Source organism: Anopheles marshallii, chromosome 2, assembly GCF_943734725.1.
Source record: "Anopheles marshallii chromosome 2, idAnoMarsDA_429_01, whole genome shotgun sequence".
Classification (NCBI taxonomy): domain Eukaryota; kingdom Metazoa; phylum Arthropoda; class Insecta; order Diptera; family Culicidae; genus Anopheles; species Anopheles marshallii.
This window is the reverse complement of record NC_071326.1, coordinates 53299045-53318492: the sequence shown is the minus strand read 5'-3', so window position 1 is coordinate 53318492 and position 19448 is coordinate 53299045. Positions and strand designations below refer to the sequence as shown.

Below are 19448 nucleotides of genomic sequence, written 5' to 3'. Positions count from 1 at the left end.
ATTAAAGACATGGTAAAAGCCTTAACCGTGAAACTGGAATCGCAAGCTGCATCCTTTATAATTTATGTTGGTTGCGTGATTTGTTTTTCAGTAGCACTTTGTTCGACTGACTGGTTTGCAGGATGAGTAGGCGAGGCTCAAGTTTCAAAAGGCTGATGTGCTTTTATGTAAATTACATTTACGTATAACAGTTTGATGGTCTGCTGCTTGCACTATTTCTGCACCTACCAAACCAGCTCCAATTGCATTTACCGGATTTTATGTATAGGATTAAAATGTTTTAAAACAAATATTAACTTGTTTCGTGTTTTTATTCTTTCCAGTTATTTACATAATTCGGTTACTTGCGGAGACAATTAAACTGCGCAAACATGGATGCCAACAATTTTGTGATGTCTTCCTATCAGTTCGTTAATTCGATTGCCTCCTGCTATCCTAACAACGCACAAAACACAAATAGCTCACCGAATACGGCGGGAAGCCAAGGTGGTCAAAGTGATGGATACTTCCCACCCTCCGCATACACTCCAAATATTTATCCCGGCACGCCACACCAAGCTCACTACAGCCCTCAAACGTACAACCCGCTCGCAGGGGCTGGAGCAACCAGCGTAAACAGTGCTAGTGCAGGCTCTGTAGGTGGTGGACATCAGCCTAGCGACATGGTCGATTACACACAGTTACAACCACAAAAATTCCTCCTCTCGCAGCAACAGCAACAACAGCAGCAGCAGCAACAACAGTCCACCCTTAATTCGCAAAGTTGTAAATATGCCAGTGATGGTCCTAGTTCAGGTACAAATGTAGTTAATAACAACAATAATAATAGCACCACAAGCCCTCAGGATTTGAGTACGGCTGGTGGAGGAGGCAACGGCAACGGAACAAACGATGGCAATAGTGGTAGGACCGAGATTTCGCCAAAACTGTCACCAGGCTCGGTGGTGGAAAGCGTAACCCGATCACTAAAAGCTGGCAATCCATCCACGGCCGTGAGTTCGAGCAACACGAACAACAATACCAGCAACATTAGCAATCGAAATCAAGTCAACTTGCCATTGGGTAGCCCGGATGATGAATCGGACGCTAGCGACGATGATAGCGGTACGGAAGGAGGCAGCTCTCAAGGAGGCGGTGGAAATGGTGGCAAGAAAGGAGGACCTCCACCTCACATCTATCCATGGATGAAACGTGTGCATATCGGACAAAGTGAGTAGCGTACTATATATTTGGTACATGTTGTAGCACATGCGTTACAACAATTGCTGCACTTTAGTATACACTCTACTTGGTAAAACATTCATCTACGAGATTACTTACTTAGATTAATACTTCATATTAGAGACTTAATACTTCCAACTATCTGCTTGAAATTTCCTTCACTCTCATGGCAAATACATCTCTTTAAGTCAACACAACATCATGTCAAAGCAAGAAATACCACTGCTTAAATGTATTCGTGCATTGTACTGATTGATCATTTACTACCTTAAATAGCATATTGCCATTTGATTGTGCCATATTAATTAATTAATGGGAATGTTTCTGTTTTATGATAATCGATTCACAATGACGCGCTTGTTAATAACTTTTTTTTTAAACTCTTAAAGTAACATAAACTTCAATCATGCTCGTACATAACAAACATGAAATTCATCATTCAATCACTTCACACCTGTCAATAACAGTCGACTTAATAAGCGTACGCTTCTGTGAACCATCACTACGAACCAGCACTGGTTAAATATTCCTATTCCTTCAAGCCACACACAGACAATGCTGGTTATGCTGGATGAACGATAAAGAATGATCTAATACGAGTGTGCTCGCATCAGCACGAGCAACTTGTGAAACAGGAGGGTTTGGAGGGGTTTGAGGGAGGGGGAAAATTGATGAAAAAACAAACAAAAATATTTCTCAAGATAAACATACTCAAACATACATACTTCTTTTCTATGGACCGTGCTGGCCATTCGTATCAGGGGCAATCATTCAGGGAGGATACTGCAAAATGCACAGAGCAATGTGCGGCATTCAATCCTTTTGTTCTCACACTAATCATTTTCATCACTCTTGTAAAACCAAGCAGTGCTTCATGCGTTGAAGATGTTTCTCGAGGGAAGCTGTTTGCATTTACTCATCATGTTCCACCAGTCAGCAAACATTGTACGGTGGCCAAATACTAGGTTGTATTTGTTTGGTATACTCTACCATCGATCGCACATTGATCGCTCTATCTGTCGGTGGCGATGGATGGTTTGTATATTTACTGTGCACCGTTGAGAGAACGAAAGAATCGCCACATTCTAATTCTGCGGCACATTACTAGGCTAATCTAGGGAGGGACCATAAGGTGGGATCGGCGTTGGTGCAGCCAGCTGCTGATAGAAGCTGACGCTACTTCCGCCACTTTGGATTGTATCGTCGATGAACGCAACAAGTGTGAATGACGAAATAGAACCGATGAGCAGCTTATGATACATAATTCAATCGCACGCATCATATGCAGACTGCGGAATCGTCGATGGTTGAACTAGAACAAACAAAACATAGTTTAAGAGCTGATGACGTATTCCAATCATACCGTGATAGATATACAAGCCGTTGTAGATAAATATATTTTCAAACCTGTTAAAAAATCCATAGGGGTTACTTCGGATAGTTGTATTGTACGTTGTTTATCTCAGTTTTTGAATTACATTGCATTCCGGAAACAAGCTACTTTAACGTTTGCGGAACCGCAGACCAGCTTTATATTTTTAACTTTCAATGTATTGTCTCTGTTCCATTTCGAGTTCGATTGAAAGTTTTAAATTATGTTACACACTTTTACAGCTTAGTTTGTACTTCACAAACTAAATCACATTTCTGAGAAAATTTATGAAAAATAGCAAATACTAAAACTATCGAGTCCCATTTTAAACATATTAAACCGGTACGTGGTAACGACGTTAGTTTCACACGACTGGACTGGTTCAAAATCGCATCAGGATCGTTTACCTCGTAGTAAAAACGAATGGACTTTCTTCTTCTTCATCGGCACAACAACCTCAAGAGGTATAGGTCTGCCATTTCTGGTTTTCTGTGACTTTTTTACCCGTAGCTAGATAGTCAGTCCTTCGTACGGAGGATTGGTCCAGAAGGGATTTTGGCCCGGTCCGTTCGTATGAAGACCGGCGCCGCTACCTTCATGCCACTGAGCCGCCCCTTAAAGACATTACTACCTGGTATAATAGATAAATAAAACACAAAGGGATAAAAAAAGTCAAAAGGTCAAAGCAAACCAGTAAATAACAGGCCTAGACCTCTTGGGGTTCTTGTATCAATAAAAAAAAATAAATTCAAAACATCTTGCCAAATTTTAAACATTTTATTGGGTAAAATATAATTTTTTGTTTTTTGCATTTTTGTGGACATTGATTCTCTTTATTTTTTATTATAATTAAATTCATATTTCTGTATTTTTCTTACAAAATAGAGAAAATCAGAAACCAATCAAATCAAATTGTGTGAATTTTTATTTTTGTTTTAGCTTAACTGAAATCAACGCATTCTTACTCAAGTTATACTCGAATTGTGGAGTGTTTCTATTTTTTTTTACCAACCCATATACTTGTCATTTCTTCACCATTGAGGTAGCCCTTTTGCTCTCTGTATTAGCGTTCTGATTCTAGTAAGACTAACAAGGATCTTACAAATTGTCTAATTTGCTATTACTTCAGGATTAGTGACCAATCTTCAAACTCCATTTTATCCGTGTACAATCATGTAACCCGCCTCAATTGATTTCGACACCCTAAGACTTGCATCCCAACAACAATCGGGTCACTTCAGCATACTCGATGTTGGTCACGTAAATCTAAACAAAGTGCTTTTGACATGAAAGATAAATAAAATAAAAGATAAGATAAAGATAAATATTTATGAATGTTTATTATTTAATAATAATTTAACGTATGAGAACTTCTTACGAGGCTACTTAAAACTCAAATCTCACCAAGAACCAAGCAAGCATCGGTAATATGGCAAATGGTGTAATCATCAAACAAAAGAATACATAAAATAACAAAATTCTTATTACGCGTTAAATACATTAAAACTTAGCAACAGCATTCCACGAACACAATTGAGCTGGCAGTAATACAGCCCTTTTAAAACGTTATTTTTTATTGAACGTTTTGATGAAATTCGAAAGTTGTAAACCTCGGGGAAAAAGAAAATGTTTGCTGCATGCTCCGAGCACAATGCACGCAACTGAAAATTTTAAAGATGATTGTAGCCAAATTGTTGGGTTGCATTCCAAGTACGAGATACCTGGATAACTTATTTTGTCCATGTCAAGACCTATATTCTTCTTCGCTGTACTTGTTATTGACTCAAAAATTACGTGAAAATCTGATGAAAGTAATTTTCGATTAAAAGCAATTTACCCAACCCACTTAATGTTCATCCGAATGTTTGACCATTTTCTTCTCTGTGCTCTTGACTGCAACTGCCATGGTTTTGTCCATTTTGTGAGAGTTTCTTTATCGCGGCACGTTGAGCTAGAAGGACCGCGAACACTTAAATAACGATGATGAAAATCAAATTAATTTTTTTTTTGCACTTGGCAACTGGTTTCATCCATGCCTTGCAGCACGTTTACGCTCGTTTTTGCCATATTCGTGTTACTTGGTTTGCGACGTTCGGTCAACCCGAATTGCTTGTATCGTATCGCGGGCAATGCAGAAAAATAATCAAAACCTGGATTCATGAGCCTGATAATTTGCATTTTGTGGAGCTACGATGTTGCAATTTGCCTAACTACGGTCTACAGTATGCAAGGGAACGTTGTCTCCACTGATAATGGTAGGGTTGATGTGTTCGATAGTTACTATCGCGGACCATGAGTGGTGCTTGTTTATTAGTCTTCCCGTTTTACTTATATCATTTGCTGTGCCATCATTGGAATCATTTGCAATATATTTTAAGATGGTTCCTCATGTACGTATATATTAAGATTCCGGAGAGCGAAAGAACAATCCATGGCCACAGAATTTCAATGCTCTAGCAACGTTTCGTAAGAAAATGACATTTATTCGATGAATTTTCTCTGCACAAATGACCTTACTAAACTATTTTAAATACTTTTCGTCAAAGAAGCAAAAAATAAGGTACATCAAGGACTTAACGTTCCTAGCGAAGAATATGTGTCATTCTGTTTCAGTTTCCCTTTCTTTATAATAATGTTTGTAAACATCGCTTGGCTTTATGCATAAATTAGTTTTATTATGTATCGAAGGCACTCCGTAAATCATAAATAAGGCGTAGATTATTTCTTGCCGGAACGTCAATCAAATGCTAAATTTTCTAATAATAAATAATAATAATAACATAAAACAAAGCACCTCTCTTTGATTTTGTTCATCATATAAATGGAATGACAAGCATTCATTCTGCTGAGATGAAGGAAATAATACGTTAAAGCTGCACCCGTCAGACTAATTATTAATCAGGTGCTTAGCAATAAAACATGATACATGCGATGACGTAGGAAGTGGTACAGTCGTACATTCGTAATCAAATTTGCCCTTGAAACTTTGCACAATCACTCCCGTATTGTATATCTGATAAAACCATCACAAACCGTATCTTAACTCTCATATACCTTCGTTACAACTTGTACATCCTTTGCATCGGATTGCATTGCGCTGAACATGAGAAACATTGTTTTGGTAAGATCTTTTCCTACACTCATGCTCTTGTTTCCCAATTTCCTGAAGCACCTGTATGATATTAGCCTGCCGATCGGTTGTGAACATACATTGTTATGTATAAATCAATCAAAATAACCAAAACATAAAAACGCATATTTTTGGATACCAAATCATGAATCCTATGCACAGTTCAATATCGTAAACAATAAAACACAAACAGCAAAACAAAACCAAAAAACAGACACATTATTATATATGCACATTTCGTTTGCATACTATATCGCGGTTTGATGGACAATATCTCGTCGCGTTGAAAAGAAACCTGTTTTGCCATACCATTCTGATAAAGATATGAATTTTCATATGCATCTTCGTATTCATACATACTAACCTTCTCATCTGGATCATAAATTTGTGCTCAACGATCACTCGCACGTTCAGTATAAACAACTGAATAAGTCAATGTTTCGTTATGGAATAATGAACAGCTTCTCCATATATGCAAACAAAATCTTCGAAACTACTATCTGCCCAATGGATCATACTTCATGAAATTTATTAAACGGTTATGTGTAATTTCACCTCTAGACAATATCTCGATCCAGTTACACCGGTCAGCCGGTGATATAAATTATTCATTGTTAATACATACAAATTCTCTCACTCAACTATCTGAACCCTTTTCACTACAGCAACATCGTGTTACCATTTTTGTCTAATGCCAGAGAATCATTTAATCTACAATGTCTTTCAAGTGTTTGATAAATCTATGCATCAATAACTCAGCCACCATGAAAAATTACTTCAACTCTTCCGACAAATACGATAAACTGACCACTCAGCATTGACCTTGCTATTGGGAAATGAAAATCTTGTCTTGACAAATATCATTTGTGCTCAAGTACAGGTTCAAGAATAAGAAAAGAGTTTCTGTTAATTTTCCAGCTTCCAACTTCACAGCGGTTTTAGATGGTATGATGAAGGATTATCAAACTCGGAAAAATGAACGAACACACTTGCCATACGAGCACTTTGGAAAGGCATGTGAATAATGATCATTATTAATTCCAGATTAGATTCGCACATTTTTGCATTTTCATTTGAAATTATCGTGGGTCTCTTTGCATGCTTCCTTTAATTCGTTTTTCTCCTTTTCCTTGAAGAGTTATTGTCGCACGTTTCGGCTGCTACTTATGGCTGCAATGTTCCACGAGAGCTCCATGCACTATTCTTTCTTCCAGATCCGTTGCACACTTGTAACGAATCCTGTAGCATTTTGCAATATTTCCCCCTCGGTACTGATGGGGTACTACCACTCGCTCTGTTTCATTGATTACAAACCTCGTTGAATTAACGCTCATAGCCAATCTCGTTCCCTCCACGGCATGGTACAAATGATTTATGACCAAGAACGGACCCGAAGCCCGTCGCTCTAGAGTCGGGAAGAAAGCAAGTTCGATGACGTATGTGGTGAGTTTCTGGTTGCCACCAACCTTGTTTTGCTGGTTGAGCGAATAAGATCCTATGAATGAAGTTGAAAAAGTACCTTCATTGCAGTTTCGACGAATTGCACTTGCAATTCCAGTTATCTAATTGTCACTTTTACTCATAGGAAGAACGTACCACTACGATGTACATTGTGGAATTGTTTCTTTTTGCAAATTTTTCCACAACTCTCACTCCTCAGCCACATTTTTTATGCTTTTAGTCATGCTTTTGTTTTGTTATATCAGCTGACAAGCCTAGGGTGTATTGATAATTCGAACATTTTTTATCTACACACAACACACCATAGACAACCTAACGTCTATGATCTATAATATAGAAGACTACTTATAAACATTCACCTGGCTCACTGGTTCCTTCAAATCACCTGGCTCCTTCAAATCAACGACAGAGTTTGACCTGAGGTTAAAGATCTTACTGTATTTCAAATACCCTAAAGAACTGTACAGGTATGCGGAGACTGAACCGATGATGCTTATACGAACCGGGCGCACCTAATAGCCACAGTGCAAAGGTAAGCCCCGGAGCAGACGGACCAAACCCGCAAGGTTAAGGATGCTATTGTCGGACAAAAGATGTGATAAACGCCCTAGAGTCGGTGTTTTGACTTAAGTAAAATTTATTACTTTATTTCGGACATTCCTTCTCGCCCTGCAGTGTGTCGTGCGTCGAGTTGCTTTCGTACCATTTTTTCACGGTGGTAAGATTATTATCATTGAACCCAAAGACACCGCCACTCAAAATGTGTTTTGAGTACCCTTAACTGTGCAGCAACCGGTGATAATCCAGTGTATTCGTGTAAAACGATATCCTAGTAGCGATTACCCAGAACCTGAAGAACACATGGTACTTTTGGCCTCAAGAAAGGAAACACATGAAAACATACCGTTTACCGTTCTAGTGGTATGTGTAGAGTACGCATCAAAGAGTTGTTTCTATTTGGGTTACCGAGGCTTTGAGATTGATCCATATGGTGAGCCTCATTTTCACGAGGGAGTTTTACTGCTTTTGCGGAAGCCAAAAAGGTAGAGCTCATAATTCAATCGCTGATTTATTGCTCACTCAAGGAGTTGAACAAAATAAGTAAAAAAAACCTTCCCATAAGTAGTGCAGCAGCACAACCTTACGTTCAATGTGTGGTTCCGAGTGTGTGAAGCAAAATTAGTAGATATTTTAATACCTGATGACACTTTGTGAATCCATTCGCAAGCTGTTGTCCGTGGCTTCCCAATTGAGCAAGTTGATGGATGACCGCTGTCGAACATTGCTAGCCGTGGATTCTTTTTTCATATTTGTCTGCTTTCATTCCTGCCTTCTTTCCACCTATTTTATAACACAATGTAGCAATTCCGGTTGATGTTGTTCCTTGAATATATTGCTTTTTTAAATGTCTCTGGCGCTTCCTGTGCTATTTTATAGACTACTTCTAATTATTGCATGATATTAATTGATATAATTTGCTACAATAAATATTATAAATGAGTTTGAATAATTGGGGAAACGCGTCATATCCTAAAGGAAAAACATGTTTATCATAATCAGATTCAAAGTTGCATAGTTTAAAATTACAAAGTCCACACGAAGCACAGTAAACAGCTGCCTCCGACGCTAAACATACTTTACCATGCATCTCACATTTACATTTCGATTAAAAAAAACCAATTGAACAACACACACTGAACGAACATAAATCCTTGTACGTAAAAAGTATTGTTCTGGTGAACGGTCATTGGGCAAATAAGAAATAATCATACTTGTCTGCGCTTTTCTTCATGAAAACCTTTATTCATTACGTGCACGTTTTCTGAAAAAAAAATCGGTCAAGTATAAGCAAGCTCAAGATACCACCAAGTTCAAAGTTGCAATAATACCACAAACACCAAAAATTGAAAGTCTTAGTTTACCCGCATGTATGAAAATAAAGACAACCATCAACACGACGTTCAGCCTGTCGACCAACACAAAACGAACAACATCCCTTGCGCCGATTCAAACCATCCAAACCAAAGGGCTTTAAAGAACACCCAGAGATCTGAATCTGGAACCAAAAGAAAATGGGCAAAATTTCAAATTAATTTTAAATCGCACGCCATTATCCGTTTAGGTGCTGCACAAACCTTAAGCACGACTTTACGTTTTTTACTAGCACTACTATTGATAGTTGGCTCGATTAAACACGCTCCTACCATGAACCAACAGTTATGTTTAAAGAGATTTTTCCTTACGTTATAACTTATTATTTGTATGAGTGTGTGTTTGCAGTTGGAATATGGATTTGCAGTGCTGTGAGAAAGTAAAAAAATATTGTTCTGTAATACAAAAAGAGTGTTATTAAAACATAACCAGTGCTCAATTTTACCAAGAACAAATTTATTGCGACAATTGGTATACACTCTTCCCTATTTCTATATCCATTTCAATTGGAAAACAAAAACATAACCAGCGGCCAAACTGCAGCTTTACAGCTCACATGTAGGCTGTGCCGGAGGCGAGAGCCAGGAGTAAACTCCAAAGAAATCAAACAAAAATTCAAAAAAACCGGAATAGAGAGAGCAGAGCCGAGAAATATAAAACTGTATTTTGCAAGCATTTATTCGATTCGTTAAATATTTTTTTAGCTCCATATCGTCCATTTCCAGTCAGCACGCTATTTATGCCCGAAATGTTGTATGCACACTAAAAAAACTGTGCGTCTCGTGCGAACTTGCCCGAAGGAATTTTTTTCATTGGACAAGATACTGTGTTTGCATGCTTCCTTTTCGTGCATTACAAACATATTCCATCGGTTTCACGGCTGCCCTCTTTAGAGCTGCACTGCGATATATACTCATATTGGTATGAGGCATTTAATCGCAATGTCTTGGGGTGTAACGATTTTGTTTTTATTCAGTGGTTTTGTTCGATTTTCAAAAACTCTTTCAATGGCTATATATGTTCTGGACGCTCTTGTTGGAAAAAGCAGTTTTTTATCCTTTGAGTCTCCTGTTATACGTGGCGCACCAAGGAAAGATTAAACATATTTTCTTGTAGTTTTTACCAACGGTATGAAAATGAATACTCATCCAAGTGACGTTTTTCCTTCTGTTTTCACTTTTTTTTTATCTGCGATGCTTATTAACGTGACTGCGTGGCTTATTACCTGAAATTTTCGCAACACTTTTCACAATATGTTAGAAGCTTAAAAACAGTAGCACAGCTATCGAAATGATTCTTACGAAATAGTCTTAAAATCTAACACCCAATAATTCCTAAAATAGTATTTTTTTTTTAATATTATAATCAACAACGAAACCAGATTATTCCATCAAATACTCGAAAGATTCCTCTAAAATGTGCTCCTGATATAATTGTTTAACTAATTTCACCTCTAAAGAACAATGGAGCTTACACATATTACAAGAGTCGTTGAAGTTAACTTGTAACGATGTTATTCGTATATTAATCCCTATGTTGTTTTGATATCGATTTCCTTGTATGGCATACACGTAGTTACCGGTTTTTCGAAGGTAAAAAATAATAACGAATGCCCACAAGCAATCGATAATTTGTGTATCCCTTCTAAACAGAGACATTCCCTGACCTAAGTTAACAAACACATTAATAACTAATGAAAAAAGGGGATAGGCCAAAGGAAACTTCTGCTTAAATATAAAAAATGCATTATTTCACATACCACCAACTCCCCATATACAACACACGGTTCAACACATCCGACTTATTTCGCATAGTCTTCTTTAGGTCGTTCGCCGAGTCCAAAGCGCAAGAATTGTTTCTCTTTTAGTGCGACTAAATTCCACACTGCCGCTACATGTTTCATATCTTATTGACTCACAAGTCAATGTCTTGCGGCAATTCTAGCTCTATGCGATTTGTTAGCTGCTTCGTCAATACTCGACTCGAAACAGAACATGCTCACCTTCCCTGTGAACATCAATCCTGCAAATCAATAAATCGTCGCAGACTCGTAGGTGGGTGGGATGTCAGCTAAGGCTGAGATTTTTTTAATTTCGTTTTTTTACTTTTTTTATCAGTATGGCACAAAATATTGGTCGTGGTTCTTGCAATTTTCGATTTGCCTTAGAAAATCGTGTTCGTGTCTAACCATCGAAGGATTGAGTGTTCACTTGTTCGCTACGAAAATAAACGGAATGGCAAGCCAATATGAGATGAAGGAAAACACTTTTCAAATGTCGTCCCCTGCACCTTGTTGTGGCGGAATTGCTAAAATTTGACTTCAAAATGGTATGCGCAAATGTGAACTCATGATTAATGATCACCACGGTAGCTGTTCAACAATGCGACTGTTCGTTTTAAAGTTACATTTCCCCACGAGTTCTTATCGGTTTACCTATTAAAACAACAACCCCTAAGTTACTTGCTTGGAAAAGCTGGAACGACTGTAGACCAAAATTATTCTTTCTTATTTTATTTTCCTCTTTATTTCGTTTACCACTTGTAGGAAAACGGTACATATAACTAAAACATGACTACTGTTTGAAAAAAAATCACTTATATTTCGTTTATATTATTTAAAAACCATGTCGTTTTCAAAATTTCACTAGTTTGGAAACGAAAACCTGAGAGTTCGAGAGCATACTAGCGGGGACAAAACAGCAAGCGCAACATAACTAGGGCAGCCACGGTGACATCTATCATAAGTAGATTGGCAACTCGAGAACACTGACCCGTTCTGATGCTACAAACCCGACCCGACCCGGCTACGAGCCACAAATATGATATCCAAGAGAGCAAAACATAAGTTGTCACACATGATTGTGTGCTTCTCACAAGTAGCTGTCATAATAGCCATTGTCTCGCTTGATTGATGAATGTCTAATATGGTTTAGTTTTATTGCAACCAAGTTTTGCTTCGGTTCCTTCATCTTTGACCTACAAACATACCGATTCCTTTTTCGTACAATACTATGTTTTCTACTTATGATTGCATCGCTCCATTCTCGCATCTTCTGTTTTGCTCGAGGCTCTTAATGTACTTCTTTGTATTGGTATTTCAATTCAAGAAAAATAAAAAGATGTCTTTGAACCCAGACCATTATCGATTTACCAACAGAAAGTGTAGTCAATAAACGATATCAAATTAAAGAGGATACCACCACATACACGAAATATTTTCTGTCGATCAACATTCTCAACTCGAGCACGTGCTAGTCCGTCGCTAATATATCAAAATCGACGGAAACTATCGCTGCCGTACAAGTCATTACACTGTTCACGTGTTTCATCTGCCCGTATTCAAAACGTTCGTGGTGCTTCGAGGAGATCGTGAGGAAAAATCAACCGTAATAGCTACAGAAGCGGCGCAACTCTTGATCAATGCTCTAATTATATAATTAACGTAGAAGTCAGCGCGTTTTTCACACTCTTCAAATGTACACCGAGCGTCGTCACAGTGTGCTGTCGGCCAGCTTGATTGAGGATGGAGTTTCGAGTGAGATATTTCTTACAAGGGAACATGTTTCTTCTGTTGCTGGTTAGTAGCTAATAACGCTTGTTTAAATATGCATTCCATTACTTTCAATGAGAAAACTGAAACAAACGATTTAATGCTAAGCTGAGCAGGGTAGCAAACCTTCCACAAATTTAACACTAACCGGTAAGCTGTATTATTAAAATACGTTGTATAGATTGACATCTCATCTACATTTATGCGACTATACAAATTGCAGACGTTGTAATGGTTTTGCGGATGACAAAAACATGGCGATGTTCAAATTTCTTACTATGCTAACTTTTATACTATTTCTTCTACTTCAAGGTTTTTCATCATCTAATGACATAGATATCAGTTGAAAGAGTGTTGCAATTCTTAAATGTTGGCAATCAGACAGTCCAAAATAAGCACACACAATGAACCTTTCGAACAAGATGATTGGTTAAAATCAGAATCAGCTTCAAAAATACCATGGATCCGTTCATTCCGGCAAAACCCGAAACAAACACATTTTTCGGTACAATTACCGTTCTGTAATTCTTTTTGGCTTTAATATCTTTATTTTGTTCACAAGATCGAACTACTTTCAAGGAGCAAGTATGTGTCCGAAATCGCGGACAGGCATGTCTCATTATGTCTATTTCGACGGGAATAAGTTAAAAACGAGACTGTTGTGCTTTTAGCATAGAATGGTTTGTGAGGTTTTTGGCTGGAGCTAATGTGTGGCCAATTTAATTTGTATTTAGTACGTAATATTATGTGCAAAAGATGCTCTAATTGGATCTAAAACGTTATTATATTGATTATTATTATTATTAATTCCAAATTATAATGTCTGTAGTTAACATAAAGTGCTACAGCTGGGTTGCAACACTACAGAATTTCCTGTTTGGAATCTTAATTTTATTATTTCCCTGTTTCTGGAACCATTTGCACATTGTTCGTCACAGAACCACGAGCAAAGCATTCTTCGCTGGTTCATGTAAGCGTTCCTCGGGCATGGGATTGTTAGCTAGTAATGTGTCAACATTTTGTCACTTGTCTTTTGGCCGTTCCAACTCGTTGGCATACGTGAAAAGACAAAACGGGAGAGGGAGAAAGCGGTAGCGAAAAGAACCATGTCGCTGCAAAGTGATCTTTCAGTTACGAAAACTGTCTTCTAAATACCAAAGTCAAAACACGTTCCTCATCGCTATCCGAACTACCCCAACCATTGGGAATGATTGTGGAGCAATGTTCATCTTGCCAAGAGTACGCTTTGCATGCGTCAACGAAAGAAGCAACACCGCGCGATTCGCGGTCATTTTCAATCAATCGTAGAATTCGTTTAGCCTTTCACATCGGTTAGGTTGTGACTATGGTGATGATCTAACGTTTTCAAGGCCCGGATTAACACTCATTTTTAAACAACACCGGCTTCGGATGTAGAAATGATGAATGTAAGGTTGTCCTACTTAAGATCACTTGGTTCTGGACAAAAGATTAGTCACTCACGTTTAGCTTTCTGTTCTCTGTTCTCTTCTCTTTTCTCTCATTCTGTTACTGCGGATTATTTTCATCCCGACTGAGAGAATGACACAATCACGAGATTTATGCAACCAACACTTACTACAACTATACATTTAAACGTTTGATTGACTTTTAACGTGTTTTGCAATTCGAACTGTTTGTCGACACGATTCAAGAAGTAGTTTTTTTATTTAACGCGAAAGTTATCAAGTTTGAGTTTGTTATCAAGCATTGGAGAAATCATTGAGAATGTGTGTGGGAACATTGCGTGCGACATACAATACAATATGTGATGTGATGTGATACAATAAACATTTGAACAATCTGACATCTTACATTTATTTGTTTACAATTTGATATGGGTGTTTTTGTTCATAATTTATATTCATGTGAATCTTCTATTACCATATTTCCTCGAATATGAAATGTATTTTTCTGTCGAAATTTGGCCTTCAAAAACACGAGTGCATCTTATCATACTTATCATGGTTCTTGTTTCTACTGTTATTGTGTTGACAAACCTACATTATCATATATTTGATTCCTTTCGCAAACTTTACTATGTGTGATGTTGCGTTAAATTCCATTACACCATAGGAAACTGAGCCTTCTCGCAGTTTGGTCATAACACTCGCGAACTCCAGCCAGCGTATCTATTTACAAGCATTGATAGGAGGTCGGCGTACATTTTCCTTGTTATTGATATTGATATACACTACATGTATCCGGACATCTATCCTTTTGTCGAAACTGAGCAGTGTCCGGTCGAGTAAAAATGATAAATTATATTTGCTCAATTTTCTTTCAAAATGACAACCAGCAAAGGGAAAGGTAACGTCACACATCAAACAGAGGGTATCGTTCGTTGGTTAGACGTTGGTCGTATTCACAGAACGTCCAAACCTTCAGTTTTCTTTTTTCCCGCTTTGTTTGATGGTTTGCAAGGTTTGCTATCAGCTTCATAGCTGGTATAGTGACATAACAGTATGGTACGAAGAATTCGTTCCGTTGAAATTGTTATATCGAATTTGCGGATGTGATGCTTACTGAACCTCCAACCATACGCAACTAAATGCGAAATGGTATGTTCTTTCTTCAACACACAGTTTTTCATTCAAGCTGACAGATGAACACTTCTGGTCTCTTCATTTTCTTTTAGTATTTCTTGAACAAGCACACCTCTTGACAGGTTTGTTGGAATGTGTTTTGAGCCGGCCTAATAGACCGACCATCAAAATACAGAATGTTAGGGTTTAACTTTCTTCACCTTTTATCATGTTGTTTGCATAAAAAAAACAAACACGGCCGATACCGTGTAACGGACCAACACTTTGGAACATGATTGAAATCGATTGAAAAAGGATCAACGTATTATCATTTTGATAAACCTCCCGTTACACGTTAGACTGGAAAGTATAACTGCGTTGACAGAGTATACTGCAGGGCTGACACGAGTGAGCTACTGCCAACCGCACAATATCGCCTGAGCGAGCAGACAGCCAGTGGAAGTTTCATGAAGAAGATTAATTATGGTTTCGTTTGGAATTGGCATTTATTTGAATTCTTTCAGCGACGTGTTGTTTTCTAACGCCCGGAAGAGGAAAAGGGCAATTGTGTTAATGGAATGGGGCGTTCGCTTTCGTAGGAAGTGTGAACAATTGTTCCATCGTTTTTCCTTTACCTTATTTCCCGTTCCAGTTCCCGTTTCAGCTTCATTGCAATTAGGAAGCGAGATTTCGCCATTGCAAGGCAACAGAAGACTAGCTTCCGTTGATCGGAAAGTTGTCGAAGGAAAGTGATTTTTCCAACAATGATAATTCATTAATAATTATTCCGATTCATTAGTACGTCCACTTATTATCTGTCATTCTTTCTCACTCTCCCCTCATTATGATACGGTTAACGTAAATGATAAGAATGTTAATTGGTTAATGCGTGTAATTGACTTTTTTCTCTAATACACTACTTTTTTCTTCACTAATACTTTGTTTCTTTTTATTTTTTCTACATGCTTCCGCCCTACTGCTGGCACTCTTCATCGGGCTTGTGACAACTATTGAATTACGGACAACGAATCGTTTGATGGATGGACGTGCTGGTCAATGCGTAAATGTTGACGATCATTGATCATTTTAGGTACGGTGAACGCTAATGGAGAAACCAAGCGCCAGCGCACCTCTTACACACGTTATCAGACGCTCGAACTGGAGAAGGAGTTTCACTTCAACCGATACTTAACTCGCAGAAGACGGATCGAGATAGCGCACGCCCTCTGTCTGACTGAGCGACAGATCAAAATCTGGTTCCAGAACCGACGGATGAAGTGGAAGAAAGAACACAAGATGGCCTCGATGAATATTGTTCCGTATCACATGTCGCCGTACGGTCATCCTTATCAATTCGATATTCATCCTTCACAGTTCGCGCACCTGAGCGCATAGGACGCGTGGCACTTTTCGGGTACTGGTTAGAGACTCAACCAGCTCTATCAGGAACAGTATCAGGGATATCAGGGCAATCAGGACAGCGTACTGTTTGGCGGTGGTGGTGTAAGTGGCGGTGGCGGTAGCAGTACGCCTTCTGATACCACCAAATATAATCAGGAGTTTTGATTGTCCCCTGGTCTACCAGCTATCTCACATTGCGACTTGCACTGACCAATCGACCGGGTACGTGAAGCTTCCTTCCATGCGTCTTTATGCGAAAGGCGCCTGGAAGATGATCGCAAGTCCGTGATATCTCTGATGAAATGCTTTACAGCAACTGTAACTGTTTTCTGAGCTGCCGTTGGGCGGAGAATACAACATGAATGTGAACTGTAGACAGTACACATTCATCATTCATTAGAATGCACGCTGCATACGGCACACTTAATGAAGTGTGTTAAGCTTGTACGCTCATAAATTGATACGAGATTTTCGGACTCGTTTGCTTCCACTGTACTAAATGCTTCCCTACATATCCCACTCCTGAATTGAAGTTTGCATCAATTTTCACTATACATACTATCCGTAGTTTTGTAAATAATTATCACTTTACTTCTCAACCCCCTGTCAACCATACTGTACAGTGGAAGCAAACGACAGAGGATTCTCCTATCGATTACAAGCTCTTCTCTAATCAGTATTCGAAAAGCTAGCCTCGCATTCCACGAGGCATCCATGTAATAGGGTGTAAGTAAAGTTTCTAAAATGTACGCGTAACATTTTTCTAGGCTAAGTGAATGTTGCGAAAGTTAAGGTACCTTTTTTGAGCGGCAATACTAAAATATACTCTCATTCTCATGCAGTCCAACCATCAATGGCATGAGATTTCCACATAGATTTTACAGCAATGAAGATCATCTCATCATCATAAAGAGCATGGTTAATGCGTCAGATAGAAATGAAAGATTAGTTTCAAACAAACCTCAAGTGTAATTCTTTTGTTTTTGTTTTTGCTCTTCAAAAATTTATACATTTGTTTCACATTTACAAAAAATTGGTTGTTTAATCCAAACGAATGTTTTGCATAGCCTCTGTTCAAATTAGCCTAATTCTCATTGATTTTGGTATAAATATGCATCCACTGCATGGCTGAATTCAGTTCAGATTCTTTGCACTACGATTGGCCAAACACATCCAGTACTGCGCCGAATTTGTTTAAAAAGAATAGGATGATTCATTACAAAACAAACAAAAAATGTAGATCATTATTATTTATTTTAGTTCTCAGTGAATCTTACGCCAACAAAAAGTAGATAAAATATGATTAGTAACGAAGATTGTGCGGTGTAGTATTTCAAAGTATTCTTCAAAATCCGCATCAACGAAAATTAAGTGTTTTCACATTGATGAAAAATTAGGTTCTCTCGTTATCGTTACTACGTCGTATTCCAGTTATGTGACAATTTAGTTTAGTGTAGCATGAACAATTTGTACTTAATTACGAAAGAATCGATTCGTTTCACAATCGTCCTTATCTATTTTGTTGGTTTTTATTTACACTGTTTTAAACATAATATTATTTCGACATTAGAATGAAACAGTAATTCAATCATTGTACATTTTAATTGGAAAGTAAATTCAATAAAACTTTCAAAATCAGCATGCACATAGTAATGACAGCAAATTCGGAATCATACAGGGCTATTTTATGTTGTATGCCGATTTGGGACAATGATCGTGTCATGCACATAACCAGATCACATTCTTCCACGGCTATTTAAACATCTTTATCATGATCTTTTCAAACCATATAGAAAAGTGGAAAATAAGAAAAATAATACAAATTGTATCGTTCAGTTATAAAATTAGCAAATGATTCTGTTTTTGTACATAGCACCACAAGCAAATCGACAGGTAGCATGAATCTATGATCTATATAATGCCAGGAGTTGTCGCTGTGTTATTATGCTGGTTATTGTGAACGTGAAGCGTTTCGAATCTATATAGCTGCAGAACCGTATCAATAGAACAAAAGGGGAACCAGGAGTGACGATGGGTACAATACAAAACAATAGTCGCGCTCCATGATAGGCGATGCCTACAACAATCAACACTATAGGCATTAGAAGAACATTGATCCACGACATATGTGGGTGTAAGAGCACGGAGGTAAATACTGCCCTCCTAGAAAGTGCATTCTCGAAAAAATATAATTAAGGTACTGTTAGTTCTTGAAGCTAGCATAGCTTATGAGCAAATTTTTTAAGCATTCCGGAAGTGTGACAGGTGAGAAGTGCGACATCACAGACAGTAAGACTTTGTTGCGACATTTGACTCATGAGGCATTAAACACGAATATATGTTAATCTTATTATACTACTACCATGAAACAGTTTCGTAAAAGTATGCAGTCGTTGAAATCTGGATAATGTATCAGTTTGCCTCATAAAAACGATATGCAGTTAATTTGGACTACACCATAAACCAACAATATAACATACAGACTTTTTAAACTATTTCTTTTTAATTTAAAAAATGGCATAGTTCTTTGAAACTTCGAAAGGTATCGAAAAATGAATCTTATATCATTTTACAACACCACCTTGTATGTTGAGCATATTCCTAAGCAGCATATTTTGTGTTTGTCTCTTGAGACGTATCTTAAAGCATTGTCTTTGTCAGCTGATCTAACAATCTGTCTGAGATGGCACGTATATGAATGAATATATTCAGCTGTAGTTTAGTGAAGCACAACCGATCAAAGTAATTGTGTTGGGATCGTAGTTTAATAGAATGTTTTATTTATTTTGTTTTAAGCACACTATACGTTTAGCCCGAAACCTGTGCGAATGCAACGTA

General features: G+C 37.8%; 1 protein-coding gene across 1 annotated transcript; it reads left to right on the top strand.

Moving 5' to 3' along the window:
- The first annotated feature begins 371 nt into the window (after positions 1-371).
- Positions 372-16604, top strand: LOC128719103 (homeotic protein Sex combs reduced). The gene is made up of 2 exons (XM_053812725.1): positions 372-1209; positions 16300-16604. The coding sequence occupies exons 1-2, from the start codon at positions 372-374 to the stop codon at positions 16602-16604; spliced, it is 1143 nt and encodes a 380-aa protein (XP_053668700.1).
- Positions 16605-19448: the final 2844 nt, after the last annotated feature.

Bases quoted from the DNA above. Each gene is read 5' to 3' on its own strand.
- LOC128719103 (XM_053812725.1), top strand. From the start codon at position 372: ATGGATGCCAACAATTTTGTGATGTCTTCCTATCAGTTCGTTAATTCG. The intron at 1,210-16,299 runs GTGAGTAGCGTA...TGATCATTTTAG, and splicing joins ACGTGTGCATATCGGACAAA to GTACGGTGAACGCTAATGGA.